The 12,086-nt window shown below is 43.9% G+C and overlaps 1 protein-coding gene across 1 annotated transcript in view; it reads left to right on the top strand.

Annotated features, from left to right (window-relative positions):
• Window positions 1–282: 282 nt before the first annotated feature.
• ADCY5 (adenylate cyclase 5) overlaps window positions 283–12,086 on the top strand; it is a 202,131-nt gene continuing 190,327 nt past the window's right edge. Inside the window, exon 1 of the mRNA XM_026054275.1 lies at window positions 283–1,293. Within this exon, the coding sequence (XP_025910060.1) occupies window positions 283–1,293 (1,011 nt within the window). The remainder of the gene's footprint in view (window positions 1,294–12,086) is intronic.

Genomic DNA, 12,086 nt, shown 5'->3' with positions numbered 1-12,086 from the left:
GTCGGAGCAGCGCGGGGCGGCGATGGCGCCGCGGCCCTGAGGGCCCCGCCGGGGCTCGGGGGACACCCGGGCTGCGTCGGGGGCGTTCCCGGGCTCTTGCTGTTATTATTTTTTCTATTTTTATTTTTTAATTTTTGCTCCCCCCTCTCCTCCTCTTTTGGAGTTTCGTACCGAGAGTGCCCCCCTCCAAATTTCTCCCCCCACCCCGCCCTGGACTTGTGCCTCCTCCCTGCCCGGCCCCGTGCCCTGGTCCCCTGGCCTTGCAGCCCCTTGGCGCTGGGCATGTCCCGGTCCAACAGCGTGAGCCCCCCGGGCTTCGGCAGCCCGGCGCCCTGGGCTGGTGCCGAGCAGCACCGCTCAGCCTGGGGCGAAGCGGAGGCGCGGGCCAATGGCTACTCCTACCCGCCGCCCCCCAGCCGCGCGTCGGGCAAGAAGGCCTCCCGCATGGCGAGCAGGTGGAGGAGCGAGGAAGACTACGAGCCCCAGGCGAGCCGGAGCCGTGGGGAGAGCGGCTGCAGGATGATGAGCTTCAGGTCCAAATCCGCCTGGCAGGAGCGCGGTGACGAAAGCCGGCGTCATCGGTCCCGCCACGCGCCTGGCGGAGATTCCCCCGCTGCCCCCAACGATGCCAGCCCCCGGCAGCTGGGGGAGCAGGGGGAGGTGCGGCCCCGCTCTGTGGAGCTGGGGCTGGAGGAGAGACGCATCAAGGCCAAGATTGAGGAGCTGGAGGAGGAGGACGGCGACGAGGGGGACTCTGAGGCGGCCTTCTCCATGGGCAGCTGTTGCAGCAGCCTGCTGCAGATCTTCAGGTCCAAGAAGTTCCAGTCGGAAAAGCTGGAGCGTCTCTACCAACGCTACTTCTTCCGACTCAACCAGAGCAGCCTCACCATGCTGATGGCCGTGTTGGTGCTGGTCTGCGTGGTCATGCTGATATTCCACGCCGTGCACGGCCGCTACGAGGTGTCCTACGTCGTGGTGCTCTCCCTGGCCATCCTGCTTATGGTGGTGCTGTGCATGGTGTGCAACCGCAACGAGTTCCACCAGGACCACATGTGGCTGGCGTGCTACTCGGTCATCCTGGTGATCCTGGCAGTGCAAGTGGTGGGAGTGCTGCTGGTGTCGCCCCGGAGCGCCTCTGAGGGCATCTGGTGGACCGTGTTCTTCATCTACAGCATCTACACGCTGCTGCCRGTGCGGATGAGGGCCGCGGTGATCAGCGGCGTGGTGCTCTCCGCCATCCACCTGGCCGTCTCCCTCAAGATCAACGCTGAGGACAAGTTCCTCCTCAAGCAGGTAGGGCGAGACCCCGGCGCGTCCGTGTGGGCGCTCGGTAGCCCCTCGCTTTGCGGAGCAGGGAGAGGGGTTTTACTGAGCTCTACGGGCCTGTCTGGTGCCCAGAGGCTTTCAGTCGAGACCCCGCGTTGCCTGATGCTAAGCAGGGTTTTGCTCAACGTGATGCCCAGCCTGTAGTTCTGCTGCTCCAGAGTTGCCGTATTTCTTCCTTGCTGCTTTTCATTAAGGCGCTGAACATTAAAAATAATAATAATAATTACTGGTTTCTAGTGAGTGCCGCTCTAGCATGCCGTCAGCCAGCCCTGCTGATGCCCTTGGGTTGTGTTTAGTGTAAACAGCTCTGTGCTGAGCACACCTGTGGAATGGCATTGGCGCTCGCTGCCATGTCACCGGGAAACCTGGGGGAAAAAGGTCTTGTGATTTTTTTTTTTTTTTCCCTAGTAGAGGTTATCCTCACGTGTAATTCTGGAACCTGAATTCAGTGCCAGTGCAGTGTTTGCCCAGGCATCAGAGAGTGTGCTCCGTATAAACATTAAATAAGCTGCTGATTTAAAAGGAGGGTGTTTGCTCTGAGATGTGCTGGAAATATCCACGGTAAAGAAGCCCGAACTGAGTGTTGAGCCAGAATTCGGCCAGCAGAAAAGTGAGAAGTATAAACGCAGATGGTTATTTAGCAGTAATTGTGATATCATGTTCAAGCAGAGCAGCTCAGTTCTCAGGAACAATAAGGCTATTATTGARTGCATTACAGTGCATTTTTTAATTACTATGTCTGTATAAACAGTAAAACAAGGAGCCACTCTTCCAAGCAAAGGAAGCAGCCTTGAGGGTCATGTGCTTTAAGCTTAGACACCTTGGCAGTAGGAAAACCACTGACTTAAAACACTGTAGCTGAATGGTAATTGTTGTAGCTCTGAAGATCAGGGGTTTGAGTAAGGATGAGGCTTATCACCAAGTCAGCCGTGGTGCTTGTGTGTASTTGTATTTTTATGGAATTTGGTGTTTGGTAGCTCACAGTTCCCGCATGCGGTGTCAAACAGAGCACTGCATGTTGCCGTGGCCGACGTAAGCCTCAGTACTTCTGAACTGTTCTGGTTTCCACTATTGCAGTGTCAGAAAAAGTTCTAGGCTTTCTTTTAAATAAAACTTCATTAGATCTGGGCTGTCGCTGCTTTGTGCTACAGAACATCCCCTGAAATTATTCTTATTTTTTATTTATTTTTAAAAAATTGTCTATTTTCTCCTCCCCATTCTCTCTTCTCTTCACTTAACCCTGCTTGGATAGTTTCTGGCTTTATTTTTAAAGTTTGTTACAAATATTCTTATAAACTGACATACCTTTTCTGTGCCTGATATCTGTTTTTGTATGTGGACTTCCAGCACAGCATGCCCTGTAAACAGAATGGTTATCGTTTTTCTGCTTCAGCTGGAAAAGTTGGCAAATGTGCTCTGCTCTTCCTTACTGGAACTCTGATTCTGCAAAGCCTTGTGCGTGTTCCTAACTTTATAAACAGAGCTGTCCCGTGCAGCTGAGTGTGTCTCAATAGTGCTTTCTTAAATACGAAAGCCAAACTCATCAGGATTATGGCCAGAAGACTCAAAACAAGTGATGCAAGCAAAGTTCAGTTCTGAGGATACTAATGTGTGCATGAAATACTCTTACATTAGAAAGCAGTAATAAGTACATTTTAACAGGAAGAAGTCTAAATCTCAGAAGCCAAGTCATTGACTCCGTCATCGGAGAATCTGGGACACGCTCAGGCTCCCAGCTACTTACTCAGAACACCAGACCTCTCTCCCTTTTCAAGCACAGCAGCACAATTTGTCAAAGKTTAAGATTTACAAATGCACTTGTCAAAGGTGAGACGGGCAGCAGATGATGCAGCGACTTGTGAATACTGTATCATCAGTTCGGTTGTTTGCCTCTCCTGATCATGTTGGGGTTTACTGCAGGTTGTGAATAAGAGCTCAGTTAAGGAAGGAGATCTTTAGGAACGAAGGAAGATTCTTGGGAGTCTTCTTGCTCTGTTTTCAAATGCAAAGTTCTAGATCCTTATGCAGCCCCTATTGCTACTGAAATTAGTGTTGTTGTTTAAGGCCAGGAATCAAATTCCATGTATGTTTGCATATGCACGCGAGCTGCTGTCTGTAGCTGTGTGATAGAAAAATCTGTTTCTGCGGAGCATGTTGCCTCACAGCTACCACCAGGCCCCTCTCACGGGGGCTGGAGCTCGTTGCCATGGAAATCGCTTTCCTTCGGCTCTGCCCCACTGCTGCGGATAAGCCCTATTGCTCCTTTCAAACTAACCTCGGCAAAGGTGGATGGAGACCACTTAAATCAAGAGGAGGGGTTAGTTTGTTTTCAGTGACTTCACTCTGGTAGTTTCATCAGGCTAGTTTTTGTAGGCCAGGAGTGGATAGTGAATTTGTGTTTGTGACCAGATGGTTCTTTGTTCATAGCATTCACAGAAGAAAGGCTACTTAGAACTTGTACCCCGTCCTTATTCTAACCATAATTCTTAAGTGAGTTCCTCTCTGTGTGTGTGTTTTGTTTTTGTTTTGTTTTTTTTTCTCCTTGAATCTCCTCTCGGTTGTTTCCAAGTCTGGAAAAATAATACGCTCTTGAAATGAACTGTTAAAATTCTTAATAAACTGGATGACTCTTCTACAGGCTCCTGAGCACTTTTATGAGTCTCCAGAGCCTGCTGAAATCCTTGCTGCTTCTCTAGGGAAAGAGGATGGGATTGCTCTTGGTTGTGTCCCCTTTGGGGAAAGGAAACTTGTAGGATTCCTTTGCTAAGGACACGTAGTTTTCTTGTCTGAATTCCATTGCTTGTAGCACTGCTAGACTTTTCTGTTATCAGACTTTCTTGTCCAAGGCTTACACTACTCAGGCTTGCATCGTTAAGTGTGAAGGTCCCTCTGCCTTTGATTCACAAAAGGGTAAAGACTCTTAGCTGCTTCGGAATTGGTATGCAGATGGGAATAAAGGTGATTTGACTGAACTGCTTTTTTAGTAATTCTTCTGGGTCACAGGACTTTCAAAGGAGGCTCTGGCTTCTTTCTGCTAACCTGACAAGTCTGAGGTCTCTGAGAAGGATACGGTGCTGAGAGTACCCTCGGCAGAAGCAGCAGCTATGCTCGCTTCCTGTGCAAGCCTCGTCAGGGACAGGCAGTGATTTTGGCTTCTTCCATTTTCTGTCCCAATTGGACATCAATTCCAATCAACATGATTTGCTCCATTATATGTCAGGCTTTCAAATGTATCCACTGGTGAGGGAGGGAAGGAGAGGAAAAAAAAAAATCTTCTTTGAGAATTAATACTTCTATCCCAAGACTGTTGCTGGAAACAGAACTTATTAAATATGTAACACAACTCAAACTACAGCTTTGACTGTATAAAGATTGCTAGTGTACCTGTAATATTAATGTTGCAGGGGTCACCTCCAGATTTATATGGGGGAGGATGAGCGAATTTGTCGTTATGTTTTTTGTCCTTGTGTTATTCTGGGAAAGTTTGGATTTCAAATGTGATTCAGTTCACACGTTTCTGTGCCTTCCTTTCTTTATGTATAGTACATACCTTTTCTTAGGCTAGGCTTTCCCATGTGATGGTTGTGATGCCCTTTCAGGCCTTGAAAATACAGTGGACTCCAGAATTCATGTGAAAAGTACTTTACATGTTAATGAGAGTAAKACTTAACTGAGTATATAGGAATATGCTACTTAATGATATTATACTTCTTATCTGTCTGTCATTCACAATAAAGATGATACTGTGATACTGAGATTTAATTTATGTTCCAGTAGAAGCAACCCACTTAGCTGGCCCACAAACTCTGTACAGACATATGGGAAGAACTTGCAGTATATGGGTTGCAGATGCTTAACTTAAATCATGTGAGTAGACCTATTGCCCTCAGCACAGATAGTCTTGAGTAAGCGCTGGCATTTTTGTAAGACTGGGGGCTAAGGGGCAGGGAATTTCACAAGAGAATTTATTGGGCTCTGAATCAGAGTTAAAAAGGGATGAGGATTGTGTGTGGGAGGGAATGGAGGAATAAGAGTAAGGGATAAGAATGCAATCTACAAACATCAAACAAACCTCATGGACTGAGGTTAGATTTAGTCTTATTTTCCCATCCAAACCTGTTTTATTGTAACTTTCTGAGGTTCCTTGTTCAAGGGTCTAGTTAAGCCTCTGTAGTTTATTAACTCATTGTGAGTGGGTGACTGCTAAGACTGAGATTTCATTTTTTCCTTTTTGTCTTGTGTCTGTAAGGCCACTGAAAGAGAAACTGAAATGTTAACATCTCTTTCTTCCCCAACTACTACTGCAAATCTTCTRCAAACAGTTTTAAACAGCAGAGTTTTGAACAGCTGTCCAAGAACACAGCTTTTGCTTTTGGCACTCAGATTCAGGGCTCCCGATGCCGAGCTCGTCGTTGCTCAGCACCTCTCCATACGCCTCCATCATAACATTACATTAATACTCCTCGACCTTCACTTCTGAGCACTCTGGATGTGTTGGCCTTTCTCCCTGTCAGTTCCATGTGTGATTGAGCCACAGCTGCATGGTGGCTCTCTCAGGGTCGTGTTTTCGGATTAACTATATCTAGGAAGACGTTGCTATGAAAATGCAGGTAGTTTTTCTCTTTCTCTAAACATTGTCATTTTGGCTAGGCTAAAAACAACCTTTTACAGTAATGGGATATTGGCTTGTGTCTTGTGGATATTTTCTGCCATTTCATAAAGATGCTTTTTAGAGGCAATTTAATTATCATTCAATGAAAAGCTGGTTACRTAGCAGGAGAAATGGAACTGTATGTTTCGTATCAGTTTCAGCATGCTTAAGGCATGTAGTAATAAGTGATTTTGAAACCAGCAAACTCAAGTATGTGTTACTGAAGTCACTGTAATGTACTTTCATAGTTTGTAGTTTCTTTTATTCATAAAGGGACATGTGCAGTTGAAATACAGATATATGTGTTGCTTCTTTACAGGCTATGTGCCTTGCTAACCTCYACCTCGAGGGCAGATTTGAGTAACATTCATTTAAGAGCTGATGGTCAGCCCCTCAGCTTCATGAGCTCTGGTGCTGGATAAGCTGGATAGTGCTTAATATCCCGTTCTACATAAATGCTGATTTCAGAAGAACTGCTAATGCAATTAGATGTCCTCTGGCAAAAGTGACAGYTGAAGAATTTGTCTAAGTTGTAGGTTGACTTAAGGCAGTAGAAGTCCAGGATTTGCGGCCTTTGGTATGGGAAAATAGGCATCCAGAAGCATTTAGCAACTGTTGCACTCCTAATTGCCTTCCCTAGTGTAATTCTGTAATAGACGGAATTAAATGAATCCCTGAGGTATTGTATATCAATTAGTCCTCAGTAGAAATATTGCCTATATCTCTTGGGAATACATGTGTTGCTTGAGGTTTATAAAGGCATATCTGTTTTTCTTTCTTATATCTTAAATAACCCAATGATCCTGCCCCCTAACCTTACTCCTATGCTTATTCCTTTCTCTTACCCCACATATGTCAGCTATTTTACTGAAATAATCACTGGTACCAATAATTTTTAGTGGAATTGGTTTTACTGAGTGTTGTGTGTCTGTTTTCTCCGTGTTACTGGATTTGTGATGTTTGTTGTTTGGGTAAAACAACTTGTTTCACTGAGTCTTGTKGTAAAAATCACGGTCTTGCAGCTGGCTTAGAACTCAGTGAACTGGGTATGAAACTCGGTGAGGATGATGCAGGTTCATTGCTGTTCCAGATGCACTAATTCTAGCAAAAGATTTGTCCTTCTAGGCGCTTTTATGATATGCTTGAGAAAGCAGGGGATGCTAGTTCTGTTTATTTCTGGGGGGGATGAAGATATTTCAGCAAAACGTTGGCACATTGCATCAGGGTTTGTGAGGCAGAACGATAGCTTTGGGGGCTCTGATCTTATAAAGCAATTGTTGATCTGTCCTTACGTGTCCTGGCTCTATAGTTTGGTTTGACACAAATGTGACCCTTGAACTCGGCCACAGACCTGTTCAAAGCAGGATGTCTTATTTGCATTTCTTTCATTATTAACTGCATTCAGATGAGACATAAATCTGAATTGCTGTAGAAAGCAAATGCTGATGATCCTAGTGCTAAAGACTCACTGGAGCTTATTTTGTTTTCTCAGAATCTGAACCAGTTGCAGTGATAATAAATGATCATAAATGCTGTGGTTTTTTTACCCTCTCTGAGTTAGCTATTGTTTGGACAGTGCTGCTAAAATCAGAAAGGAAGAAAACTGGGACCTTGCCCAGCTGGAATGTGAACTTTAGGCATCAGACTATTCTCCCAATGCATTAAATTTGTATTCAATTAGCTAATCTTTAAGTCATATAMCACAGGTTCTCTTAAGAAGAAAACTGAAAGAATTGCTAACTTCCTGGCCCTTTCAGTAGCTGAAACACTGACTTTTGGGAATAAGTGGTTTTGTCTTTATATTTTGATATGGGATGTTGCTCTCATCTGCTATGCAAATCAACAGAATCTTCCTCCTGTCCTGGCACAACGCACAATGAAAAGTCTCCAGCAGCTGTTGAGACACTGACAGGTAAAAATTGAAAATATTTTGACAGCAGTTTCCATGTGTGTGGTGCAACGCTCTGTCCTGTAGTTGCTAGTGGCTTCTGAAAATCTGTGCTTTGACAAGTTCCTGTCCTCCTTTACTTTTTTTAAACTTTTTTCCCCTCTGCAGTTGGGTGCAGTTCAGAAAACACACCTGCTTTTGTTTGGGGAGGTGGAAGACCGTACTCCAAATTCTGCTAGCCTTGGGCAAGCCTTATCTTTCTGTCTGCTTTTTTTTTTTGATAGCATTCACAAGCCACCTTGCACAGATAAGACATACCCAAAAAAATGAACCAAAGAGGGAATTGGTCTGTGCCAGTCTTGCCAGAGCCTTCCAGGTAGTACATGATTTGCCACATGCCTTTTTTTGTGGCCCAGAGGGGTAGGATACTGACAAAGTGTGTGAGAGGAATGTAAAGATTCACAGCTTCTGGGAAGCGGGTGGGGTTCCTGTATAACTAGTATGTGACTTTTTTTCATCTCCCGTGAGTCCTGTGTTTTGATGTGGGGTGTAGTCGGTGTTAGTTCCTTCCCTGCTTCTGAAGTCTAGCCTAGCGATCTTAACTTGTGATATCTTGCATTCAAGGGATGCTTTCTTCTTATTTCTAAATTGATGATACTTTTTGTTTGTTTGGCTTTACCCGAGGTATACCATTCTGGTGCCAGAAGTTTAAATTAGTTCATTATCATGGAGTCTTTAGGCAAGGTAAAAACCCAAGGGGAAATCTCACGTGAGTAAAAGAAAACACAACCCCAAAGATTAGAAAAGATAATCTAGGTATGAGGGGGTGTGAGAAAGAGTCAAGAATTTTCAAATGTCTCTTGAACCCAAAATGTTCTCACATTGTTGCAGGAAAGATGGAAATTTCTAGCACTTAATAAGATGAAACACAAAATGGTTGTCAGCCCAAGTCAATGATTTTTTAGCACCTGTGACATTACCAAGAAAATATGCATTTGATATGTTATGATGATAAGTCTTGCCAGCCTCATCATTGGCAAATATAGAACGGCACATTCAACAGWTTTGCAGTGGAATTTAGCGTGAGATGATCCTTTTCTGACACTTAAAAATGCACTAAAACAATTTAAAACTTTGTTTTTAACTTCTGTACCCAACCTTGCATTTCAACATTTGGGAAACTCTGGCCCCTTAGTCCAATAATTGGACAAGCTTGTGGGCTACTGCAACCAGGCACATCCAGCTTTGCACTGCAAAGGTGACTCAGTTATGAGTGGCAAGAAACCCCACAGCTTCAAAATTCATTATAATGTTGGCATCACTGACAAAATCCCTCCTACTGCTGGGCTCGCCTTACTGATACTAGCTAGGATTTCTTTTTTTAGCATTTGCTAAAGAAAATTTCATTATAGCTTTCTTTGTTCTGCAAATAAAATACCTTCATGTACTTTCTTCTCCATATCCATCATGAAATTGGGATCTACCCTTGTTGTCTTCCCTGGACATAGAGAACACAAATCACTTTTGTGTGTTTAAGAAGTTACCTGGATGGTCTGTTGTGATAGCATTAGTGCAGCATGTGGTCATCAGCAAAGGTACCAGAAGATGCGTATTTCAGGGTAGCCTGAATCCTGCCTCTGTGACTGATTCCTCTGCATTTTAAGCTTTCAGATGGAATATTATTTTTTTTTTTCTTTTTTGTTCTGTTTGGTTTTTCTGGCAAATACATCTCTACAGTGCTACACTGCCCTAGCTATCATCCTTCTTTCTGGGAAACTTTGGCTTTGGGAGGGGTAGAGTTGTGAGTTAAAGTCATGCTACAGATTTAACATACACATTCCACTAGTACTGGAGTGCATCTCTGAGGCAGTAAGCAAAGCCCTGTGCTAATGCAACAGAGGAGGAATATGAATAGCTCCCCCCACCCAAGACACTRGAAATGCATCACTCAAAGCAGCAACTTGAACAAACTGTTTATTCCTTAAATGTGCTTGCAGCTTGTATAAAACTTGCTGTTTCATTGCTTGCAAGAAACTGTCCTAAGACATTTCTAATGCAGATGGCTCCCTGGCTGTATTTTCTTCTTCACAAAAAGCCACAGCTCTTTCTCTCCGTCTTCATTTCTAGAGTAAATGCCACAAGTACCGATCTCTGGAAACTGAATTCCTAGAGCTAGCGATGTGGTAAGGGACTACTCAAATCAGTATTTCTAAAAACAGTCAGCTTGCCAGTCAGCCCACAGATGACAGAGCTACTCAGACAGGCTTGCTGAGTGATGAATTCTTTCCGTTTGCTGGGAGGTGCCCAACAGCAGCTTTGTCCATATTCTGGCTTGATGTTATGGGGATTTATGCACAGAATTGCACAAATGAGCAGACCGAGGAATGCATTATTAATGAAGATGATGTTTCCAACTGAATGGGATTTCTTTTCTTCGGGTAGGTGGTTACTAATAATCTTGAAAGGACAAAATGCTGTGTGGTACTAGAAAGGAGTATACCTTGCAGTGTGGTAGGAGATTGGTTAGTTAAAATGCATCARTCTTGACAGCCTTTAAAGCTGTTAAATATGAGATAGGTCACTAGTGTGGGTGCCACTGCTCTGAAGTCTGTGGGTCTTAAAGCCAGAAAGGAGTATGACGATCATTTAATGCAGTCCTGAGGTTTTCTCTTTCTGCTCGTTTGGTGTGGGATGAGGGGAGGAAGCTAAATACTGAATTGCACAGTATTTGTCTGTTGGGAAAGGAATCTGCAATGATGTTTGAGCTGAATATGAACAGAAGAAGCAGTCTCTTCCACTCACCCCCTTTGAAAGAAGATCGTAACACCTGGTGATGGAACATATTGGGGTAATTTGCTGCTCAGGGTGGTATCTTCCACTTAAGACATAATGCAGATGGTCATGTTAGTTTGTGAAGGGACTCTGACATCATGCCCAGATTTCATACTGCGTAATTATGTTCTTGCCTTCTTAACTGTAGCTGAATATGGCACTTTTCTGTTCTTGTTTTCTATTCTGAACTCTTTTAACAGTAAATGACAGCACTGCCGAATAGCTGCTGCACATGCAAGTGATTTTACACCCATAGCTGAGAAACTTGCAAGGCTGTTGACAAGCTAGAAAAATGTGGGAATAAAATTATGAATTGTATCTGCTTACTTATGCTAGTGTGCCCRAGCAAGTGCTGATAAGCCTGGTAAGTGCAGTGATAACTTTTGAAAGCTACTGGTGATGATATGGTTGAAGGCTATCTCCTGAGGTCAGCTTCACCATCCCACAACATCAAGACAAGGGTAAGTCAGCCTCCACAGTTTGTGGCAAGTCCTAATCACACATCCATCTAAAAAAAATCCTGTGCATATGTGCTTTAGGAATCACAAAGATGCTGACTTTGTTCATTTTTAAAGAGCCTGGATGGGATTTGAGGAGCATGTAACAGGGAAGAGAAGTCCATGACTGGGACTCTCTAACTTCCTTTCCTCACCTCATGAARTTGCCTTTTAGTTACCTTGTTTTATCTTCTCTCTACTTCCCCAAAAACTCCATTTGAAGCCTGCAGTTCTCCCTCTGTATTTGTAAGAAAAAATGAATTTGAACGACATCTGACATAGCTGGGTCATGGCCTGAGACGAGGCCTTCTACTGCAGTACAAACAATAAACTTGAATACTCGATGTCCTTTCACAGGTGACTTCCATTTCAGTGTGTGGTCCTTCTTGGCTGTCTTGGACAGATGCGCTTTATTAACCCTACTCTTGACTCATTAACACATTAGTGTTACTTCAGGAGCTCTAAAGCTGCTCTTGCAACTATCATGGAAATAGCTGTGAATACTTATTTAAGGAAGTATTTCCAAAAATATTTTCCAAAATATTGTCTTTCATTAGATAAAGTGAAGTGGTTGCAATTTTTTTTTCCTTAACTGAGGTAACTAATGAGTATTATGTCTATCTGTGCTGCTATAGAAACTGATGTCCACAGCTGGAAAGGCCTTACTCTCATTTTGATGCAAATAAGATCCAGTATATTTAATTCACTCTCAGAGYAAACAGAATCAAAGTCACACTTGCAAAGAGGAGTGTTCACACAGGTTTAACAAATCTTGCTCAGGTTATTTTGATGAACTCTTCTGCATAAACCTTTACTGTAATATCTTCAGGGTAAGACACTCTAGCCCATGTAAGTTGGGAGCACTTAGTTGTACCCTGTGTGTTGCTCATGT

Source organism: Nothoprocta perdicaria, unplaced genomic scaffold (assembly GCF_003342845.1).
Source record: "Nothoprocta perdicaria isolate Ctin4 unplaced genomic scaffold, notPer1 scaffold_0, whole genome shotgun sequence".
Lineage (NCBI taxonomy): Eukaryota > Metazoa > Chordata > Aves > Tinamiformes > Tinamidae > Nothoprocta > Nothoprocta perdicaria.
This window is presented reverse-complemented; position numbering and strand designations above follow the sequence as displayed.